Raw genomic sequence first — 24,422 nt, forward strand, 5'->3', positions numbered from 1 at the left:
ACGTTGGGGCGACCCACTGCCAACCGGGGCCGCCCGAGCACCAACACTGCCTCACCGGCACACAAAACTCCATCTGCTCCCTCCCGGAGCAGCAACAGCACTGCCCCCGTCTCACCCGGCCCCAGCCCAGACTCACCGGGCCGCTTCTGATGCAGGACGGGCGCCGGGATCCTCTCCAGTCCACCGGGGATCCTGGCCGTGCAGCGGAAGAGCGCCCAAACCTCGGAGCGCTCTAGGACATCACCGCTGGCGCCTGCAGGGCTCTCCCTTCGCATGGGAGCCCAGCACAGGCAGGCGCCCGCCTCGCTGCTTCACCCGGTCCCCCATCTCGGGACCGGGGCTTCGCAATCGCCGCCTCTCTCCTCTCGCTGCCGGCAGCCAATCCCAGCGCGGCAATGGGGCGGGACTTCCTCTGCAACCCGGAAGTCCCGCCTATGGTCAGGCGAAACGCTGCCTGACTTCCTGTGCGCGGCTCGGGCCGCGGCGGTGATTACGGGGGCAAATCGAGGGCTGGGCACCCTCAAAAGTAATATAAGTCAGTTAAGCGAGGTAGGCACTCGCAAAGGGCGCCATAGTCGGGGTGGCACCCGCAAATCAGATAAGAGTGCACACGAAGCACTCGGACAGTCACAGGGCAGGAGCGCTTACCCCCACGGGATAACCACAGCGCTCTGCCATCCATCAGGTTAAGAGAGCGCCCACGAGGCGCTGGGGAGCCCAGAAAGCACCAAAACGCTCCAGAAAGAACCCCCACAGCAAGGAGGGTCCCAGCAGCTGCAGGGCATTACAGGTTAAGGCTTCCAGGGCCCAAACAAAGTCCAGCAAAGAGTCCTCAAAGATGCAGCCAGACAGGGGGACAGCCAGGAAGAGTCCCCCAGCAGTCCATCAGATGTCCAGGAGCTGGGCAGGGCCCAGGGATCCCCCTGAGCCCCAGCAGCAGCATGCTCCTGGCAGATTCAAGTTGAAAACAAGAACATTTTGGAAGGGGATACAACCCCTTTTTATACAGTGCAAAACCTTTGAAGTTCTTTGAAGTCCTTTGAAGCAGGCAGTGTGAGAACCAGCTGGACTGGTTTAGAGGGAAGTCCCCTTCAGTATCAGGGACAGAGGTGTCAGTCGCCCAGCGGGAGGTGGAGCCAGCTTTGTAGTTACACAGGAACAGCCCTTCACTATCAGGTGCCATCTCCTCCCACTTCCCTGGCAGCAGATGCTGCCTTTCATCCATGGGCTGACTTCAGACAACCTCCTGGGCTCTCCAGCCCCTGTCATCCTCAAACCAGACAGTCAATCCACAAGCAGGCCCATGCACTCTGGGCCAGGCTCACCAGCCAATCACACGCTAGCACCAACTTGCACAAATATGCCAACTTCCAAAAGTAGGACTTCTAGACTAGACACAGCCATGTCGCATACATCATTTTGCGGCATTCATTCTCACGAGTTCTCTCATACCAAACTCGCCCCTGCACTCCCCACGCATCAGGAACTACCATGGGCATACATATTCCCCATTCATTCCTATGGGAGGGCAGGTCACTCACTATTCATTCACAGAGAGCTCAAGCACTTTACACTGTACCACAGTGAAAAAGTGCGCAGAGGCCTAAAATCACAAATACCAGGTTCCATAAATAGGCTAGGAAAACGCAAAAAGTCTAGGGGTGAACCTGCCTAATGGGCCGGGTCCAACAGTCCTTAACTGGTGCTCATGAAAAGTGCTAGTGCTGAGCACTGGAATCCACTGGCTCAAATTAAGCACTAGCTTACCATCTCTCAGGATTGGTTGAGATCTCTATCACACTGTTCATTTGGGCTCTTCTTCATTTTTAGGTAGAGCCTGCAACAGAATGTGCTGCATGGCCTTTCACTTGAGAAACATATAGTTTGCAATAAAGTGCTTGGACACGCCTATTACTTATCATTTGTTGATTTCATTGTTGCTCTTTGCTGACTCCTGTTTAACCAGCGTATATCAAGAGTCACTTCCTTTCATTTATGTGGTTCATGGACCAAGCACAGATTGCGTCAACTTAAATAGCACCTGTGCGCTGCTTGCGCTGTGATAAAGGTACTATTTCTTTCCTTATAAACCCTCTTCCCATTGTCGGTTATTACTGCTGCCTCCCCCTGACCCTCCTTTGTGTTGCTTTTCCACCCTCCCCTTGTTGCTGCTCCAACCCTCATCCCCTGCACCAGCCTCATGTTGCTTTTCCCCTCCCGCTGTCTTTTGTTGTTGCTCCTTCTCACCTCCCTCATGTGTTTTGCCCCACTTCATGCTTTTTTAAACAGAAAGCACAGGAAGGTGGGCTGCTGTGCAATATGACAAGAAAAAGTGCTGTGTCTTGGTCATAGCCCTTTATAGGTTTCGCCTACAGCACACATGCGCTGTTGGCAAAAGCTATTGTAAATTTTAACAAGCATTTGCAATGCAATAGGTCTCGCATTTACGCATGTTTAAGCTATTAGCATTGTAAATGACTGACTTTTATTTATGGTTAAAAAAATGAAAACAAAAATAAAAGGCATTGTCATTTGCAATGTCAATAGCTCAAACTCGCGTAAATGCGAGACCTATTGCAAATGCTTGTTTCTCAGGCATGCAGGGTGAAGTACTGAGATAGGGACAGGACAGAGTGCTACCAGGCAACTACGCAAGAAATCATCAGAGGCATGGCAGGATCTTGCATACAGCCAGTGACGCAAGATAATGGACACAGAGGAAATGACAATAATAAGCAGCTACATATGCAAAAGAAGGGCATATGAGAGCTCACAAAGAAAGATTACAGACACAGGTAGCAGAGGGTGCTCATGTTGCCGATATGCACACCCGAAAATACGGACAGCGAGGGCGAGGTGCTTGCACGCAGTCTGTGCCCGTATGAGTCAGAAAGGAATACACAGTGCTCATGGTAACCAAGCACAAAAGGGAGCAGAATATACTGCTCACATGCAGAGATGCACACATGACAACACAAGAAAGGAGGGAAGGGTGCTATTATGCAGCCATGTACCCAGGAGAGAGAAATGCATATAGGGTGCTTGCAGTGTAATGCACATAGAAGGAGATACAAAAACATGATATGGTCCTTACATGCAGCCATACATACATGAGACAAAACAGAAATGCAGGATACCATTTCATATTTAGCCGTTGAGCGGGGTACAAAGAGTAAACTGCTCACTTTACTCTTCAGTTTGTCCTCCATAGAGAAATACAGAAAGCAAACGCAGGCATTGACCAGAGCGTCAATGAGGCGAACAATATCCAGTCTGGCTTGATATTGAAAGGACACCATGCTGATGAAGATCTGACCATTCAGTGCCATTCGGGAATCCTCATGTGACTCTCCAATGCTTTCTGGGGACATTTGCACTGACAAGCAACATAATATAGAGAATTTTCAGGAAAAAGCAGTGGCCAGATGTAGCCTTCAGTGAACAAACATAAACAAAACTAGGCAACAACAGGCAAGACCAAATTCAGATATACGTGGGCAAAATTCACCATAGATTAAACGGGCAATAGGGACACCCTTGAGGAGGTGACTGATACAAACCTTACATGCATTATCACTCAAATGTGACAAATCATTCAAATGTGCAGTGATCCTATAGTTGGCATATAAAATGCGCGAGCTCTCGAAAGCATGCTCTTGATGCAAACTATCCCGGAATCTGTACATCTAGCCTAAGAAAAAATCACGTCTCAAAACCAGAAATTTCTTTGAACAGATAGCGAGTATCATTACTAACTAGTAGCACGTTTGATGTCTCTTTCAAACCTGTTAGTGACAGAAGGCCGTAAGAATTTGGACTCCTTAAGAAAAGTAAACAAAGAACGTGTGCCTTCTTGCACAACGTGAGATAGGCAGCCCTCCGTTTCGCAAGGAAAAGAAACGGCTTTTGCTGCTTCCGTGTGAAATGGATCCAAAAATAAAGAAGAAGCGCGAGCGCGCACCACTGCGAGCCATGTGTTTCTATCATTGCGCCTGTGAGTGGGCACGATAATAGAAACCACGTGACGGCCTATTGGTGTCTATTATGCGCACCAAGCGTGTAATAGACACCAATAGGCCATGGGCGGAGCAATGCGCCCTCTTTGGCCAATAGCGTGCAGTCTTTCATTAAAAGACGCACACTAAGGCCAAGGGGGTAGCTGAAAAGGAAACACACACGCACGAGCGTGTGCGATTCCAGGTCAGCTTGAAAATACAATTTTTCACCTACTAGTGGTCTCGCGACCTGCGCATGCACTGCTGCACAGTGCAACGCAGGTCGCGAGACCTAAAAACAGTAAAAACTAAGTATGAGCGCAAAATCTGTTCCGCTCGCAGATTTTGCGAATTTTCGGTAAATTTGCGATCCGCGAATTTACCGCAAATTCGCAAATCCGCGAGCGGCGGATTCCGGGGGCAAAAGTTGAAGCCTGGCAGGCCTGTCAACTTGTAACTATTTTAGGATGGCACCGGGAAGCTGCCAGCGCCATCCTAAAATAGTTACTAAGTTAGCTTCAACAGGAAGCTCTAATAGATAAAATAAAGCAGGTGCTCGCACCTGCTTTATTTTATCTATTAGAGCTTCCTGTTGAAGCTAATTTAGTAAGTATTTTAGGATGGCGCTGGCAGCTTGCCGGCGCCATCCTAAAATAGTTACAACATGCCCTTCCTGTGCGTCGTCGAGGCAGGTGTGCCTTCTTCACAAATCTACCGTGGAAAATCAGCTGTGATGCTGGATAGAGGCTTTCGCATCCTTGACTTTCACGAGCACAATACCCGTGCTGTTCTTGTGACCAGGGGTTTCTTTCTCTTCATCTGCAGAACTGATCTTTCTCAGACCTTTTATACACACCGCATGTGTGAACTCGCATGGTAGCCCTGCCCGTTTGGCCCCGCCCACACACTCGCGGTTTGCACCGTCTGCCCGCCATTCACCCACTATGATGGACAGCTCACTCAAGGGACCCCTGCGCCCGTCGGGGCGATTGCATAGTAACACACACATGGTCGCTCGAACTAGTTGATGCTCAAATTCAGTGCACTCGCATGGAAGCCCCGCCCCAAATCCGCGGATCCGCAAATCCGCAAAATCCGCGGATTTTGCGGATCCACGATCCGCAAATCCGCGGATCATGGATCCGCAAAATCCGCCCATGCTTAGTAAAAACAGACTTGGAGCCCATCCCATACTTACTGTTAATTACCACTGCTTGGTTCCCATGCCAGTCTAATTTTCCTGCTTCTAAATGATTAGGGCTTCCTGCTGCTTCCACTTTCTCTCAGTTCTTCCATTGAGTTTGGACTAAGTACAATTTCCTATGTCTGCCGCCAGTGTCCTCCTACTGGCCGGCACTCGCACAGCTACTTTTTCTTATTTTTAATTAGCACTCCTTAAGAGTTCATGTGTATGCAGGTCCGCACTACCCCACTCCACCTCATCCCTCCAACATCCTTATTGTTTGTCCTGTTACTCCTACCCGCCACTTCATTGTTGGCATCCCTGACATGAAACTGCAAACAAGACCTGTACAGTTTGAAGCATTGAATGAATGTGATTTGTTAGCCGATTGAAAGGCACAACAGAAAATGTTTAAAGGCCAGGCTGGGAAGGCTGTGCTTGATGGATGGATAATAGGTTGCATTTGCAGAAAAAGGCGTAGTGTAATGTAGTTTTGGAAAAAAGTGAGACAGTTTCTTGTGACTGCTAATGGTCTGATAAAGGACAAATCAAAAGAAATTAACATGAGAAAAAGAGTGATTGTAATTAAGAGTCTGAATTGATGGATGGATTGTTGACTGTCACCACTCCTGCGCCTTGTAATCAGGTTGGCGAGTTGGGTCCAGAGACTTAAATTTAGTATTGGAATTTTTACCAAAGAGCAGGAGAACCATTAATCAGGATGATGATACAATAAGTAAATTTAACTATTGATTCAAAAGTCGAATAAAACAAGGTTCTGAAATTACGATTTGATGAATTAGTGCATTTAAAGTTAGAAGCAGGAAAGCATGCTTGTACACATGAGCGAGTGGTGAATGAGATGGGATTAGATTTGAAAAAAGAAAGAATCTGCAAGTCATAAATGAATGAACAAACGGAAAACAAGAGACATATAAACAGTGGGGAATTAATTTGAGAAGAATTGTGGAAATAATTAGACATGGGGAGAATGTTGAAATGTACAGGCTTGAATGGGTAGAATGTTGAAATGTACAGTCTTGAATGGATTTCAGAGTCATTTAAGAATGAAAGCAGGAGGGTTATGAGTGACAGTGTAATACTGTGGAAGAAGAATTTCGATTGAGGGAAATGCCAGGAGGAGTGTATGTTAATGCAACATGGAGGAGACGGCATTTATGTTTTTTTTATGAGCACATTTTCAACGTGTAGGGAAGAACCTGACAAACGGAATACGGAAGTAGAAAGAATTATAACTGTGTCAAATGTGTTGTGGGAAGAATTTGATGCATTGTTTTCAATCACCCCGAACGATTTGTGAATTGAAATTAAGGCAGTAGGGAAGTGGCTAGATGAAGAACAACGTAGAAGTCCACGTAGTCATAAGCCTTCACAGAAAGTTTCCAGATAAACAAGTGGATTGGCCAAGAATTATGAGAGTGACACAAAATGTAGATGAGTCCGTTCTTGCATATCATGTGAGAATGATGCAGATTTACAGGCAGTACAGTGGAATGGAAGATCAAGTTAAGGAAGAGATACCAGGATTGGTGTCGGATTCTGTCTTATGTTTGCATCTGTAGTTGAGTCCGTCGCTTCAGCAGAGTGTGATGTGTTAGCAAGCAAAGTCACTCAATACCATTTTGACCGATGCGAAATATTGCAGTGATTATTGTGATTCTAAAAAGAAGTTAACAAAGGAAAAGTTGATTGTGGCAAAGACTGAATGTTATCAGAAAGGAAGGCAAGTATAGGCACCTCAAGGAGGTGGTGTCCCGCTTCAAAATCCTCCAAGTGGTGGAGGAAGTTCTCAAAGTAGAGGTTGAGATTTTAATAACCATGCTAAAAATGGCATGGTGAGATTTGGTATTTGTCAGATATGTGGCAAGGAGAGACATTGGAAGAGAAATTCTAGATTTAATGTAAAGCTATTTGCTAATGAATTTAAAATGATGCCTCAAAATCAAACCATACGCAACAAAATATGATTCCATTGGCACAGAATGGGATGCGTAAGTCAGTTGACCCAACCCTTCCTGCACAATACAATGCAGTACTACAGAACAATGCTTACAGCTCCATCTGTTCTTCTACAGATGTAGAAAAATATAATAGATTTTCAGAAAAATGTCCAATTTCAGAAAACTGCAGTTCAACCCCAAATGAGGCTTTCCGTGATTAGTGATTCACATCCCCAGTTTACAGCTACCCTCTAAATGCTGCATGACCTGAGTCAGCCACAATAATTGTGCCTGGGAGGGCAGGAGGACCGCATACCTGCCTGGTGCATCTTAGACCAGAGTGACCCAGTTGTAGAAGGAGAAGTTAATGGCCATCCTGTATCGTTTGTGGTTGTTACTGGTTCTACCTGATCCACAGTTAGACCAGTGAAAGTTCCTTAGCTACAGCTCTCAGGAAAGTAATTCCAATTAGAAGGCATTTCAGATAAACAAGTGGTTAACAAGTTGTCAGCAAATGTTTTAGTAAAAACAGGTTCATGGATAAATGAACATGAATTAGTGATTAGTGGGGCACATGCATCAAGCATACATTTTGCAATCCAAAAATTGTGATTTTTACCGAATCGCAATTTTAGAATGCTTATGCTATGCATGTAGGAATTGCAAAATAATTTGCGATTCCTAAACATGAGCTAATGGCGATTCGGAAATTGCAACTCGCTATTAGCTAATGGGACTCCATTTATTCCCATGGGCACACAGGCCCATAGTAATGAATGGTAATGCATGTGTAAATTGTGATTACCAGATTGGTAATCACAAATTGCGACTGCAAACCCAAGGGTGCCCGGGGGCCTAAGGCACCTCTGAGGCACCACCCAAAAAAGGTAATTGTACATATGTAAAGCACATACATGCCCTAAGGGCATTTGTGCGCTACATGGCACTTTGAAAAATGCATTTTTCAAAGCATTCACAAATTACAATCAACTTGAAGTTATTGGTAATTTAGCATTTTCTAAATGCATAGTTTGCATTTAGGAAAGGCTACATGCATCACCATTAGGGAATTGCAAATTGCGATTCCCTAAATGCATTCGTAATTTAGGTAATCACAAATAATTGTGATTACATGAATTGCGAATGTCAAGCTTTTGATGCATTAGAAATGGCCTTTTTCTGTTCGCAAACGGGCCGATTCTGTGAATAAACCCGTTTGCGAACGGAAAATGGCTTGATGCATGTGCTCCAGTGTTACCAGTCCAGTAACTTTCTTGAGTCGTCACCTATTATGTAAATTGAGTTGTGTTATTTATAGTACACAGGATGGCGTTTACATTCAAACAAAAGATTCTGATTTTGATTTCGACTTCAAGCTGAAATTACAAGAAGTAAGAAATGTTATATTCCCAGTTCTCGCAGATAAGAAATTACCTCCAGATTTAAGACATGCAGGAAAAAGGGAGGTTTGGGATTTTACTGGAAAAGATGTTGGGCTAAAGAGTAAGTGCTAAGCCCATGTAGATTACCATGAAACCAAAAGTAGTGGATGCACTTAATAATAATAATAATAATCCTGAGCTTATACAGAGCCTGGTTACACTAACCAGTGTGTCCCCGCGCTAGTCATTGGCACTAGCATCCCACCGTTACAGCTTCCGCAAGCCCACCCAGATAAACTAGTCCCTAGGGAACAGATAGGTTTTTAAGTCCTTACGGAAAGCCACCTCCGAGGTTTCCACACGGAGCCTGAGGGGTAGGGTATTCCACTTACGGGCCGCCATCAAGCGAAAGGACCTACCTCCCATTCTGGCCCTTCTGGTTTTGGGAATCTGCATCATACCAGCACCCTGCGACCTCAACAGCCGAGTGGGAGTGTACGATGTGAGCAAATTGCGCAGGAAACAAGGGCCTTTCCCCTGCGCAATCCTATGGCTGACGCAAAGAGCTTTCATCTGGATATGCTCCCTAATGGGCAACCAGTGAAGGGTCCCCAGAGCTTTTTTAGAGGCGGATCTCTTGGGTAGCATCAACACCAGGTGGGCGGCAGCATTCTGAATATGCTGTAGTCTCTGAAGACACTTCACATTGGCTCCCAAATAGAGGACGTTCCCGTAGTCCAGCCTAGAAATAACCAAGGCATGGACCAGGGCTTTCCTAGCTGACACAGGGAGCAAATCAAGTGTCTTTCTAAGACTACGCAGAATGCCGAAGCAGGTTCCAGCCACGCGTTTGGTGTGATACTCGAAGGAGATTTTAGAATCAATCCAAATTCAGAGGTTTTTAACTTGATCCTTGGGTACAGGTAGAAGACCCAATGATTGAGGCCACCAGGCCGATCTCCAGACAGACGGAGACTTGCCCACAATCAGCACCTCCGTTTTGTCTCCGTTCAATCTGAGACAATTGTCGGACATCCATCCAGCCAAGTCTTGGAGACAGGACGCAAACCTGCTGGCTGCATGCTCAGCCGGTTGTGTCAAAGCCACAACCAGCTGCGTATCATCTGCATACGTCACCACTTCTACTCCATATTGCTCAGTTAATAGTACCACAGGCGCCACATAAAGGTTGAAAAGGGTAGGGCTCAGACTGGAACTCTGTGGTACCCCTTGATTCAGGTCAAAAGCCTCAGACCTGTAGGGCCCTTGCTCAACACAAAAGCTGCGCTCGTGGACAAAAGAGTCCAGCCAGTCCCATGCCTTTCCTACCACTCCGCCCTTCCTCAGACACTGTAGCAAGGTGTGCTGCGCCACAGTGTCAAACGCTGCACTAAGATCGAGGAGAATCTGTGCCGCGGTCTGGCCTTCATCCACATGTCTCCGCAAAGCCTCTTTGGAGAAGAGCAAGGCAGACTCCGTTGAGTGGCAGGCACGAAATCCCACCTGAGAAGGATGTAAGAGCCTATGAGCTTCAATATGAGCTGTAAGTGGCTGATTAACCAGTTTTTCAGCTATTTTGGCAAAGTAGGGAAGGAGTGATATGGGCCGCAGATTGCCATACTAATCTGTGGCTTTTTCTTAAGTGGAAGAGCCACAGCTTCTTTCCAGGCTGTCGGCACCCTACCAGATTCAATTAACAGCATTAACAGGTGACTAATGTAAGGTGCTAACGCCTCAATATTTCCTCTCAGAATTTTAGCTGGGGCCAGGTCTTTAGGTGAGCCAGATTTCACACCTCTAGCTACTTTAATCAGCAGGTCCTCATCTGGAACCATGAACGCCCTTAGGCAATCTTTTTCTACTGGTCCATCCAACGGTGTCTCCTCAATACCGGAGCAAGCCCTAGCCTCCTTTGGAAAGGTAGAATAGATATCCTTCACTTTTTTGTAGAAGAATTCAGCTATCTGATTACAGGATTGCGCAGAGCCCGCCTCCTGTTCCCCAATAGAGGCCAGTGAGGTTGGCTCTTTATATACCACATAAAGTTCCCTAGCGGAACAGTCTGCCTTGTCAATCCGCTCAGAGTAGTAGGCAGAGCGGATATTTCTAATCAAGGCATGGTACTTTCTGAGGCTAGTTTTATACACCCTCTCTGGGGCTGGCAGGTAACCATTTCTCCAGCTTCTTTCAAGACGCTTGCATACCATCTTAGCCTCTCTTAATTCAGCATTAAACCACGCTGCGGATTTAGTTCGTCGCATGGGACCCGTACTGGACCAGGGAGCCATCATATCTAAAGCAAGCTGAATACGATGGTCCAGGACTTCGCAGGCTCCATCAATTGCTGGACCTAATCCTTCTGGGGGCCCACCCTGCACCAGACTGGTGCAGACATTTTCAGGGGAAAACTTCGCCCATTTTCTCTGCCTTTTATTAGAGCCTCCCTCTTTCCCAGAGGTGTTTGCCGTGGTATATTTAATTTGGAATGGTACCAAAAAATTGTCCGTCCAAACCATCGGCACAGGAGGATCACAGAAAGTCTCAATATAGACTTTCTTGTGAAGTTGAGGAAAGAATGCACCTGTGATAAAAAAGATGGTTGAACAAGGCACTCTAAAAGGCGTTTTTGGGTGTCCAAGCAATTCACCCATAATGGGTTTGAATTTTTTTTTATTGCAAATGGAGAATAGTTGAAGATTTGAGAAAAACCAAAGAGCTAGCAGTCCCGTGTTGTCATGTGCTACCGAATCCAGCAGTAATTTTTTTCAGATTTGAAAAGATGCAGAGTGGTTCACAGTGATTTGTGTTCCAAGTTTTCTCCAATTTTCGATATGAGGATAGCCAGTATCATTTTGCGTTCAGATTTAAAAATAAGATATTCACTTAGAAAATAATCCCACAAGGGTATTGTTGGATCTGGCCCTATCTGCAGGGTTATCCCCAAACTCTCCCGCCTTCCTCCTGTATTTTGTCTGACCTGTTTTTGTTGGTTTTAGGACTCTGGGCACTTTATCACTGCTAATAGCTGCTAAAGTGCATGTGCTCTCTCCTTTTAAACATGGTATGATTGGCCTACACCTGTTTGGCCTATTTAATTTACCTGTTAGTCCTTTGAACAGAGGTATCTCATATACCCAGGGCCTTTAAAATAAATGTTATAAGTGGGCATGCAGCGCTGCTTGCGCCACCCACAGAAGTAAGTAGCCTTTCAAACCTGCCTCAGGCCTCTGCCATTGAAGGGACTGTGTTTGTAGTGTACAGCCACATTGACTTGGCAGTTAAAGTTACTTGCCAATCTTGAAACACCGCTTTTATTACATGTAGGTCACCATCAAGGTAATACTAGGTAGCCTACCTTGGGCATGTTGCTGCATATGTAAAAGGTAGGGCACATGCATTTATTGTGTGGCATGTCCTGGTAGTGACAAACGCCCTATTTTGTTTTTTACCACTGTGAGTGTTGCTCATAGCTTTGCATTGGGAATTCCCTGGTATGACTGTAAGTGGTAATTTCTGATCTGAAAGGAGTAGCGTGGCCATGTTTGGTATGTTTGGAATAGTGGTGATAAATCCTGCTTATTGGTGTTCATTGATTTTTCATTACTATAGTAGAAATGCCACTTTTAGAAAGTGTCACACTTATCTGGTGCGTCGTCCCGCACCAGCTTCACAGTGCACTGCGTTCATTCCAGTCTCCACAAGAATGCAGAACTTGAAACCAATTTTAATCTAGATAATCCTTCTTTATTTAAATGCATTCAATATATTTTGACACTGCTGCCGGTTTTGGAAACGATAGACGAACACAGGAGAGCTCTCTAGTCCCATATCAAGATCTTAAGCACCAAGATCCTGATCACCTGGAATCGCCCCTATCGAAAGCGTGCCACTCGTAAGAACGTGCCGCTTCTCGTAGACTACCTTACATTCAACGCGCCACTATAGCCCAGGGCATACAACGGCGCCATAACACGAATGTTTATCTATCGTGCCTATCATCTGTAACGTTTCCCGTTGAACCATCACCGCTCTGCATACATGTGATTTAGAGGTCGCTGATACCGATTTTAACTAGCATCCTCCTCTCCTTCCGGCAGTTAAAGCTCCATATAACAATCCAGTCGCACGGACATTAAAGTTTCTACATTGGTGCCATCTACATCTTGACTGGTCACCTTATCGTGATTCATGATCAATATTTATCACCCGTATCAACAATTGCGAGATTCACTATCAGAGATGGCATTTTCCTGATGAAGACACGCTTGTGTCGAAACGCGTAGAAGAAACCGTCTTATCTCCCCACATTCATTGGGTCACCATCAATATTGTTGATTAATTAGTATTTGATTATCGATTTAAAGAATCTTTTAATTCTATGTATTTTTAAGTAAATACACGACGAAGTATTTTTATCATCTTTTATCGAATTTATTAAATTGAATATCTTTGTTATCTTAAGTGCTCAGTTTGTCTCTTTTGCCTACATTGCCTTTCCTTACATTTTGCCTGGGTTCGTTACTTTACATACATTCAATGTATTTTGATCCATTTTTTAATACAGAGGCATCGTGATTCTGAGCTTCAAATGCCTATAATATACCCATCCAGGCCTTTATCCCACAGCACAACAGAATACACTTTTATCCTGGGTATCCATGATGTCAGAAAAATCGAATGCATTTCGGGCCGGTGAACCTTCCTCAGGGGTCACTAGAACATAAAAACATCCCATAAGAAACTAAAAGAGACTAATGTCTGAAAAACCCAGCCTACAACTACCATCATGCACTGTATCTGGTGACAGAAATCAGAAACGTGCTTAATGGAAAAAACATGCTCAGTAAGGAAATATGCTTAGTAAAAGAATCGCAATACCAAAGAAAACAAATGCGCTTAATACTAACGAAACAAACTTCAAGAAAGCATTAAAAAAAAAGCATCAAAGAAACACATGCCTCAATTGAAAATGAACCCAAAGTGCTCCCTCAAACACGCCCTAATCAAGATACAGTTCATGTACCTCAACCCCATGCAGTGCTCTGTGCAAAGAAACTCCATGCAAATACATCAAGCTAAAAAAACAACCAAGTGTAAAATGATCCAAGCAAAGTTAATCTAGGAGCATATCAAACTAAAACTAAACATAATGCATAAACTTAATCAAAAACTCACATGATCCCCAGTCTAAAACCTCACGCCCCAGTGCTCCAGCACTCTGCTCACCCACACTAGCTGCGTGAAATGAACGAAATCTCGGGTGCAATGTAACCACTTCTTTTTGAACCCAAAAGTGCACTCCCCAGGTGAAACCAATCAAAATGTGTAGCTCTTAAAGAAACAACCCCACTAATATGACTGCACATAAAGAAAAGATCAAAATATCAACCAAACTCAAATGCTAGTGGTGCTAATGTTAAAGCTATTTGTCCATGTCCTGTAAATACCAAAAGCATATGTGAATACATTTAATTAAACTAAAACAATAAAAATCGACATTTAAAATTAAGCTTCTCTAAACAATAAAATATACGGCAAATATCTAGTCCTTTACAGTCTTTTTAGAAAGTGGGTATTTCTATGTGCTTATGACTCTATGTGCTTAGCAGCCTGACTCCAGTCCATGTCTTGGGCGAAGCGACGGCTACGCTTGGTGCATATTTCCAGACAGCCATCACACAGGGAGGTTTGGGTGAAACAGGGTTGCATCTTCATTCATCTGCATACTAAATGGTCTTTTTTGGGCTGAGAGAGAGGGAGAGGAGGCGCACTTACACTTGTATTGGCTGGTCCCTTGTTACCCCCTACTTATGTCTGGAGCAAGTGCTGGGAGGGGTGCTGTGCACTTCAAAGATTTGTGTTGAAGCTTCTTCCACATCAGACATTTAGAGTATAAGTACAGGCGCTCTGACCCCATGATTTGAGACACTGCGTGGGACGTGTAACCGGATGCTGCTGGCTCTACAGACTGCACTTTGCCAGAAGGAACTGTGATGCTGCCAGAAGGAACCGTCATTTGGGCTACTTGCTTTGTTGTGCCAACCTGTTGCTTGGTGGATTGCTGGAGGGACTGCCAAACTGCAAAGTAACCCTGTGAGCTTGCCTGCTGCCTGCCTGTCTCTGCGGTGCCCCACTGAGAGTGTTCTCCAGGGCATGCTGGCTGCCCTGTGACCTGCAAAACAGCATGTGAGGAGCGCTTTTGCCAAGCTTAACTTCAAGTCTGGCACCGCTATTCAGATCGAGCAGTATGATCTGATCTGGGTTTGCCAGAAGCCTTTTTGTGGATTGCAGTGTGGACACCATCGCCAGGAGATCGCGACGTGCGGATCGAGACATGGCCTGCTGAGGCACTATTCTCCTGATTCTGTCCCCGCCACCTGTCTTAAGACCCCCTAGCACGGCTCCCTCTGCCATTGGAGACACATAAAGCTGGGCTTTCACTCCCAACGACCAGGGAACACACTCTCCCATTGATGACATCTGTAACTTCTGGACCGAGCGGGTCCCCAGGGAAGCTGGGACCCTCTGGTGAGTCCGCCGCTTCCAAGGAATTGCCATCCAGGAAGCCCACCGGTAGCCCTGCAGAAGTCGGGCTCATCCTCACACCATGCACAGTGGGTCGCTGGAGCTGGAAGGACCCACCCAGCCCTCCCGTGCATCTACGCCAGCGGCCCTGCTTTGTTCTTGGCATCACATCTGGCATTAGTGGTGACCCTTGAGGCCCCAAAATTCACACGCTCACCAGAACCTGGGGTTGCTTCCTTGTTGTTGATACATGGGTTCGACCAAGCGAGGTCTCCGTGCTGAAGTAGGCAGTGTGTGCTGGTGTCACCCCCACTACTTGGTTTAGCAGACATACCTTGGGTGAACTTCTGTTCCTTGGTGACATTGCGGGGCGAACCTTTCACAGGTGCCCCCATTAGGAACTGGCAGCAATAGCCGAAAACGGTTGTAATCACTGTATCTTTTATAGTAGGAGCGCAGCTTCTTCTGCACTCTACTGGGGCTGAAGGAAATTACAGTTTATCGTGTAGCATGAACCCAATCTTGCTATAGTCTAGACTTGCATGGTACTAAAATGATGATTTCTGTATTTTAGGACCTAACTGCCACTTTCATGCCCTGATATTGGCATATATGTTGTTTTTGACTTGCATCATCATGATAACGAGTATTATTTCAGGATTTGCATTTGTAGGTGCAGTGATGGTGTTTTTATGACTTGTGCTACATATACATCTTTATCTTATTGCACCAACTGTGATATTTTGACATTTGCCCCAGTTTGCAAAGTGATTATTGGTTTATGTGGATTTGATCTATGTGTGGAGTCTTCTTTGTCGTGTATTTATTGTGTTACTGGTGTGAATGTGTTGCGCAAACTCTTTACACATTGCCTCTGGGATAAGCCTGACTGCTCTTCCAAGCTACCAAGGGGTTGAGCAGGGGCTATCTTAGGTGTGTATCTCCCTTACTTTGACAAGTCAGCAGTTCCATATTAGTCGAAGAGCCAGGTCTTCAGAGCCTTCCTGAAGGTGTTCAGGGAAGGGTAAGTCTGATGTCAGTGGGGTCTTGTCCGGGTTGTAGGAGAAGGTTCTTCCCACCCGCTCTGGCTCTGTGGATACGTGGGGTTTCGGTGAGGACGGGGTTGGTAGAGCAGATGTTTTGTTTGGATAAGTGGAGGGTCTTTCTGTGGTTGAGGTATTGGGGTCAGGTGTTGTGCAGACATTTGTAGGTGTAGGTGAGTATCTTGAAGGCGATTCTTTTCTCGATGGGGAGCCAGTGGAGCTTGCGTAGGTGTTGGCTGATCTGTTTGTGTCTGGGGACCCCGAGGATGAGTCTGGCGGTGGTGTTTTGTATTGTCTGGAGCTTGTGGAGCAGCGACTTGTTGATGCCTGCGTAAAGGGCGTTTCCGTAGTCCAGCCTGCTTATAATGAGTGCGTGGGTGACTGCCTTCCTTGTCTCGGGGGGATCCATTTGAAAGTCTTACGGAGGATGCGGAGGGTGTTGAAGCAGCTGGAGGTGACAGCGGTGATCTGTCGGTTCATGGAGAGGGAGGAGTCTAGTATGATGCCGAGGTTCTTGGCGTGGTCTGTGGGCTGCCTAGGGTGGTGGGCCACCAGGTGTTGTTCCATATCGATGGGGTGGTTCCGAGGATGAGGACGTCTGTCTTCTCCGAGTTGAGTTTTAGGCAGCTGTTGCTCATACAGGCTGCTACGTCCTGCATTCCTTCCTGGAAGTTGAGTCTGGTGGTGGAGGGGTCCTTAGTGAGGGAGAGTGTGAGCTGGGTGTCGTCGGCGTAGGAGACTATGCTGAGGTATGATATGATACTATTGTTGATACTATTGATACTATTGTATGATACTATTATTTGAATAAAAATATAGAAACATAGAAAAACTTATTTTGCAGGTTTTCTTGATGGTCTTGACTGAGCGTTAACGTTCTGGATGCTCCCTTTCCTGTCCACTGACCCTCCTTAATTAATTAGGGGTGGAGCTTCAACGTGTATGGAAATTGAAAACATACTTATTCTCCTGATAATACTCCATCTCCTCCCCCGCCAGGCTCTGCACCAGGATACTCATGAGTTTCTGTGCGCGTTATAAATTTATGTAACGTAACATAACATAACATAACATGATCAGACAATAATGGCACTTAAAATAGGTATATTGTTGCTCTAATGCTCTTTAACCTTTGATGCTAGTGAAGAAGCTGTGTACAAGAGCTTCAATGAAGTGCTTCTTGGTTGCCACAAAACTGTCAGAGATCTAAAATGGGAGGAAAGTCTTGAATGTATTCCAAGAGTCTGGAGATCAATTTGTCTGCAAACTTATAAGCGGAGTCCGATACTTGCAGGTACTTGATCTCTGCACCCTCCAGGCCACTACGGCTGTTCCTAGTTAAATAACTTCTCAGAATCAGTCAAACCTGCAAACATCTGTCTCACAAACATGCAGTAAATGCAGAACTTGCTGGTACCCTTATGCATATATTTGTTTACGAGGGTAGTTCTTCCTGCTCTATTCAGACCTTTCCCCCAATTCCCAGTTGTGTCCTCCCTCCTCCCCAACATGGCTCACCAGTGCATATGTAACCTACCTTTTTAACCATGACCCATCCCCCGAACAATCCAAGCATGCCCTTTACATTCAGGCACCAGAGACATTTCCATTGATCAGCTCCATTCAATCTTTCCATACAGCCAGCACATGAACCAGGCTCTCAAGGCACTCAACCCGTTTGTAGCCCAAACATTTCTGACATAACATGTTCCTCATGTGCAGCTGTCATGTTATGTAACATGTGCTTATGTCATATAGATTAATTCAAAATATGCATAAAAGTGTAGTGTACTGATCACCCGTGCTCATATTTACTTTGTAGTGCCCTCCATTCATGTGGCTTAGACATGCATAGAAAAACATTGCAGAATTGTAGGCATAAAAAATGCTCAAATCTAACCCCAAAAATGTACATAAAACATGGATGATGTTTTGATCTAACTAGCAAATAACCATAGAGGCAAGGAGTGGGAAACACGAGAATTCTTACTTTTACCAGCTTCATCCAGATGGTACAAAGACAGTGAAAACGCATCAATGGGGTCAAGAAGAGACTGAGAGTACAAGGCCTAAAATACATCATTTTCTCACTATCCTATTATAGGGACATAAAGGTTGGGAAATTCTGCTGTTTGCTGAGTCCTGAAAAAGCTCGGAACTTGGTGGATGGTTGGAAAACTAAGGGGCAGAACCTCGGAGTTGTGCTGCAAACCCTCTTGTCCGGTTGCGAGAACTGGTTCATGGCTCATAGATGTACTAATGGCTGCCGCAGGGAACAGAATAGACATTAGAGGGCAGGGTGACAGGTGGTCCCCCAAAGGGTCAAACTAGCTTATTCTGAGTTCCCCCCGAATCAGTATGCTGGGATTTCAGAATGTTCAGTACACCTGAGAGCCTACTAGATGATTCAGTTGTGCCACACGTGGTGCTTACCCCAGGGAACCTGTTTTGAGGGAGCTTGGGAGCTGCTCATTGAGATGGATCACACCCGTCTGATTCTTTACTGTGAAGACTTGGGCAACCCTTGATGGGATGATCCTGTGATGACTCATGTCACCTAAACATTTCTGTCCCTAGAATACCAAGGGGCTAAGCCTGTAGAAAACGTGGCATATTTCTAGATGACGGGCTAATTTACATTGATCATGTGAGTCGCCTGAGTGGTGTGACTGTTTCCGTCATTTTAAAGCTTCACTTTATGGTTATTTGAAATACCGGTCCGGGGGAGAAGTACTTTGCAGTTGTGGAATGGATAGTTCTTGGCTTATCATCCGATTTAGTAGTGTGGTGAGTGTTCTCAGGTGGGACAGAAGAATAGGTTGTCAGCAGTATGCATGTAGAGTTTATGGTGAGTGCTGTACTGCGGGTGGTGTTGATGGTTGCTGAATGGTAATCTAAAGATGTTGGCTGGAAAACACACCCGATTCAGGCAACTTGGAATTTCTTAACATGGAATTCAAGCATGGACTGATTATTCTGTCAGCCAATGCTCTGTTTTTATTGACGTTCCTAAACATGTCTTTCTCAACCTCCTTCCCCAGATGGAATACAGAAATAGTATGCCATCACAAAAAATTGCAGAAGAAGTTTTTCACTATCATCTAACTAGGATGTTTCTAAAACTGCTGTTGTAAAAAAAATTGATTGAGACTTTGCTATATACCACGGTGTTATATCTTCTAAAACAGCTTTTTGTGGCAAAATCATACCATAAGTTGCTAAAAAAACACTGCCAAATAGTCGGAAGCTAATGAAAAGTAAGTATGTTAAAGATAGCCATTCAACATACAAAGAACTCTTGAACTTGAAACTCTTGAACTTGAAAATTGAATTAAACAAAAGGTGCACTTTAACTAAATACTTCAAAACTACAAAAGTAAGATCTTAGTCATCAAAAATAAACAAGGGATTCTCAGATCTAAAGAGACAGAAATCATCACAATCTTTAAAGCCTCATATGAAACTCACCAGCAAAAATAAACAGCCTACTGTAGAAGAACTATTTTTACCAATTTAAAATCAGCTGCATCCCAGTATAGACATCATAGGCTTCTTGCCTCCAGAAAAACAAAATTACCATCTAAGAAATTCAAGTAAGTATTTGCAAATTCAAGAAAAAGAAAGGTCCAGGTGTTGATGGGCTGACACCGGAATCCTAACATGCACTTCGTCACACTCTATCGCAAAACTTCAAGAACTCTTTAGCCATCTGCTAGCCAGAATCAGGTACCAGTCTACAGAAGATATTAAAACCAAGGCTCATGAATATATGCTATTATCCTATGCTGATGACGTTGTTCAGCAGTGGCCCAGAACAATTAATATCCAACCTATTGGGATTTAAACCTCCTTGTCTGCATGTAAACTCAATCAAGACAAACTCAAGATTCTCCCCCTAAGATATGTTTTAAAAGGCCATTTAAAAAATTTAGTTTCAAATGATGCCCCTCTCAAATAACATGCCCTTCTCAAGACAAATTAACCTTTGTATAAATAAGTATTATAGGATTTTAAGAGCAACACCTCCAGCTGCCCCCCCCCCCCCAGCCCGTATTGATGGAGGTAAACTTGACACCATAAAAATCATGATCACCCCTATTATTTTATACATTCAATTTTCCCCGGGAATCAAGGAAATACTAACTTTCTTCATATGGAGAGGCAATAAACCTAATCTCTCTGTTAACTAACTGCGAGAACCAAAGAACTGTGTAGGCGTTATTTATCCAAACTTCATGACCTGCCGAACCACCATTAGATTAACTCAGGCCAACTGTTGTATTTAAATGCAAATGATCTATACACACTGCCCTAGATAAAATATAGAAGCATCACTTACCTATCCCCTAAACTCTTCCTCTGTTCTCTATACCATTATTAAAAAGCTTGGCCCCTTCATGCTATGGCAACCAAACGCTTATGTGTAGCTATAAAAGACAGCGAGGGATAACCAAAACAGAATGGTTAATAGTTGTCCTTTCGCAACGGAACCCCAGCTTACGCAGGACTTTTATCATACTGGAGGCTCGAGGACCTGGAAGCAATTATGGCATCGTATCTTCATACACAGTGCCATTTGGGAGAAATCACCCAAGCTTCCTCTATTTCAGGTCACAGCCCATATATAAATATCGATTTATTCCGGTCCATGAACAGTGCAGCGGGGGGACACTAGCCAAGCTTCTGCTATTGCAGGGCGACAAGTTCTTTTATGCTGAAACCTAGAATAAGATATCAACAAAAATTGGACGTGCACCGCAGCACTCCGTCCCCTGTAACCTCGTCAAATAATTACAGGGTCTACAATTGATAGCACCTAATCCATTCTCTGGACCAACTTAGAATAGGAATATTAACCGCAGATATCCAGAAACCCCCATGCCAACCCAAGGGGTGAAATATCAGACCCCCTGTCACGACAGACTACAAGAAAGGTCTTGAAAAAGGTGGAAATAATCAGTTCCAAACCACCAAAACGCGTCCACGCCCAATTCCCAGTACAATTCAAGTCTCCACTACCATTGTTTATATACAAAAATTGCAGGGATAAAACATAGGTGCTAGGATTGGGGAGCCACGAATGTACAAATTGTATTTTTCAATTTTCATGTTTTACAGTTTTTGTCTGTCTTTTCAATTGTGCAGGTCATAATTGATTGTGTAATTTGTTTTGCATTTAACCAATTACCTAGGAACTAGAAAATGTCTAGTAGTGCTATTAACTGTTTTTAACTATTGATGTATAATAAATGATTTATATATGTGTGTTCGTATTAGAATTGATTTTATTTAATTGCGACTCTTTAGGCTATGTTCTAGCTGAATCCTGTTATACTTTCAAGGGAATCCTTTTCTTTGACTAATAGTTGTCCTTTGGCATAACGCTAACATTCAGACCACTTGTTCACAATCTTTCTGACCTTCATGGATAAAAAAGGTATCCACTCTATCGGTAAATCTTGTGAACAAGACCTTCCAATCTTATGTTGTGCTTTCCAAAAGCAATACCACCTAAAAAAGAAATAGATGAGAACGTTTATCAGAAAATCCTTCAAGCTATTTCCTCGATGAAATTTCAGGACAAAGGTACATTTGATTTTTTCCAACAAAACCGTGAGTGATCGAACCTATTGCCTCAACTTCTGCAATCTAAAAGATCATCAGAAGCATCTATTTTGATACCATAAAACTGGACCTCGACAGTTGAACAAATCTAAAGAACCAACTTCTATGCCTAATTATCCTGCCAAAAAATAAATGTTTGTTTCAGAATCTTCTCCTATCTCTTTCCTACACTGAACCCCCTAAAAAACTGCAAAATAACTTTCTTGATCTTCTAACAGTGAGTGACAGTCAACACATTTCCAGCTGGTAGAAAAACCCAACCCTTTTCTTTTCTCGAAATGGTGGCACACTATCTCCTCCGTTCATAGGATCAAAACTAAACTTGCTGAATCCAATCCCTCACTTAGTGACGTTAAGGACTATGGACTCGAGTAAACAGTTTTCTATCTGAGTGATTGATACTTGCCTCCATACTTGAAATAACTAGATGGCTATGATTCATAGATTTCATGCCCCTTATACATATTTTTGTCTTAGAGATTATTGGAATGCTGATCATCTTTGACATTTATATCACAGGAATTCTGTTATTGTACTGCATATGTATTTTAACCAAAGTAATACTGATGTGCTGAATCTTTTGTTCTTGTTCATGAATTTCTAAAAACAATAAAACATTTTAAAAAAAGAGAATGCCTGTGTTGGAATGAAGTCTTTTACACTGCAGAACATTCTGAAAGGCCCACATGGAAGTGGGAGTAAAAGTAAAAAGTTCAGTAAAAAGTAAAAGAGTAAAAGTTCACTGGTGTTCTGGTGAGGATGCTGGCTTGTCTCTAAATTATGTGAAAAAGTATTTGAAATTGTTAATTTGCCCCCTTGAAGGTAAATGAAAAACAATAATGATAACTTGGCACCGCTTCCGATACCACTTCCTATACTGACACCTCCTATTACATCATCCACTGTAATGATGCCTGTATAATGATGACTTTTTTTGGGTCCCAACCTTGGAAAATTCAGAAGAAGGCACTGATGCTCGTAGCACACATAATACGTTTAAGTGGAGTGGACAACAGAGTGAAAGGGAGATAAAATGTGTAAGAGAGAACCACACCCTTTGTTCCCACGATCTTGTGTGAATACCTCTAGCGGTCCCTTTCATCTCTTGTAGGGGCGTTTTTGAAAATATGAGGGAAAATCGAAAGGGTCAAATGCTCTGATTTTGGTTTCGTTTTACCAGCATTTGTTACCCAACTCTATACAACAGACAACATCAAGATATGCATATAAAAGAAACAGTAACATGAATCCTTAAAAGATTTCAATGTTGGATTGAGTTTCTTCCTGTTGAGTTTTCTAATGTTTTCCAACATTGTCTCTTTCTATTAATCAGAACAGGTGAGACTTTACTCCCTTAGGCCCCACTCAACCGAACAATAAATATTTACGATGGCTACAGCCAGGGTGGGGCTCCGCCTGGCTGCCTGTTTGCTGAACATCTCAGAGGCTCGCAAGAAAGATGTGGTGGAGTGCATTGCCAGAGCCGCAGTTTCTGATCACTACGGTAAGATTGGCAACTACTGTACTCATGGATTGCCTAGCTTGTTAGAGCTGCCTGGCATAAACTGGCTGTCAGAGGACAAGGTGGGCGAGTTCGAGACAAGACTGGATTACAGGGGGGGTGCTATCTGTAGGGGAAAGGGATGTCAAAAGAAGGGGTAAAACGTATACAAGTACCTGAAGGAAGAGAGGACAGAGGCTGAGGACTGTAGTAGGCAGGATCAGGCTGTGATCAGGAAAATGAAAGTCTATAAAGGGAAACTGTAAGATAACACAATTACTACAAAATAAAACTGTTCAAATGTGGGTTATTCAATCTCGCTAGTGTTTACACTGAGGAAGAGATGAGGGAACATTTCTACATACGGTCTGGGATTGTACTGTAATACAGCCCTTCAACTTGCCTGGATAGGGTATTATCCTGGGATCTCCCATACGACCCCAAACTATTTCTACTGCACAGCACCGATGAAATAGGGGGGAATCAATATAAACAACACTTGCTATTTTTGGCCCTCACAATTGCTAAGCGTGATATTGCTCAGTTAGGGAAGGGAACTCCCCCTCCCCTCCCCCCCCCCGACGTTAGGGAAATAGCAGACAGAACTGGATAGATGTATGGGCACAGAGATTGCGTTATTCCAAGCACGAGGCTGTCCCCTGAAACGCTGGAAAATATGGTCCTGATGGGCAACATACCGGAGTATAGATCTCCCCCTCCCCTCTAACCCCCTTCCCTCTCATCACCCCTGATGGGTGAACCTCTCCATACGTCCTTGGTCACAACACGCCACACTCAATATCTTGTCACCGCTAAGGCGGGTACTCAAGCATACTCACTAAAATGACAGGTAATGGGATTGTCTGCGCAAAGTTTTCGTTGTTCTATATGTAAACTGTTGCTAACTTTGTATACAAACCTGGTACTTTGTTTCAATATGTATATGCAGGGCTGTTGCCCAGATGCTACCTTACAAGTCAATAAAATGTATTTAAAAAAAAGTACAAAGGAGACAGTTCATTATGATCGTTTGTTTGCTCCTTGACATAATCCGATCACGGAAAACGGAGAAAACCACCCTCTGTTCCTGACCGCTGGTTCTCCGGACTCGACCGGAGCCTTAACCCGGCTAAGCCATGGAGACCCCTCGGAGCGCCATGGAGACCCTGCATGCTTCGTTGATGTGAGACACCGGGTTCACACGGCG

General features: G+C 44.3%; 1 protein-coding gene across 9 annotated transcripts in view; it reads left to right on the top strand.

Annotated features, from left to right (window-relative positions):
* Positions 1-24,422, top strand: part of FTCDNL1 (formiminotransferase cyclodeaminase N-terminal like) — a 222,698-nt gene that overhangs the window by 22,433 nt on the left and 175,843 nt on the right. For 6 of the 9 annotated variants that reach the window (XM_086955474.1, XM_086955472.1, XM_086955477.1 and 3 more), the window contains exon 2: positions 23,048-23,218. In XM_086955474.1, coding sequence (XP_086811600.1) covers positions 23,104-23,218 — 115 coding nt within the window. In that variant the 5' untranslated portion in view covers positions 23,048-23,103. The remainder of the gene's footprint in view (positions 1-23,047; positions 23,219-24,422) is intronic. The other 3 variants (XM_086955476.1, XM_086955473.1, XM_086955478.1) reach the window with 1 other exon arrangement.

The sequence above is a fragment of the Lissotriton vulgaris genome, chromosome 2_1, assembly GCF_964263255.1.
Source record: "Lissotriton vulgaris chromosome 2_1, aLisVul1.2, whole genome shotgun sequence".
Taxonomy (NCBI): Eukaryota; Metazoa; Chordata; class Amphibia; order Caudata; family Salamandridae; genus Lissotriton; species Lissotriton vulgaris.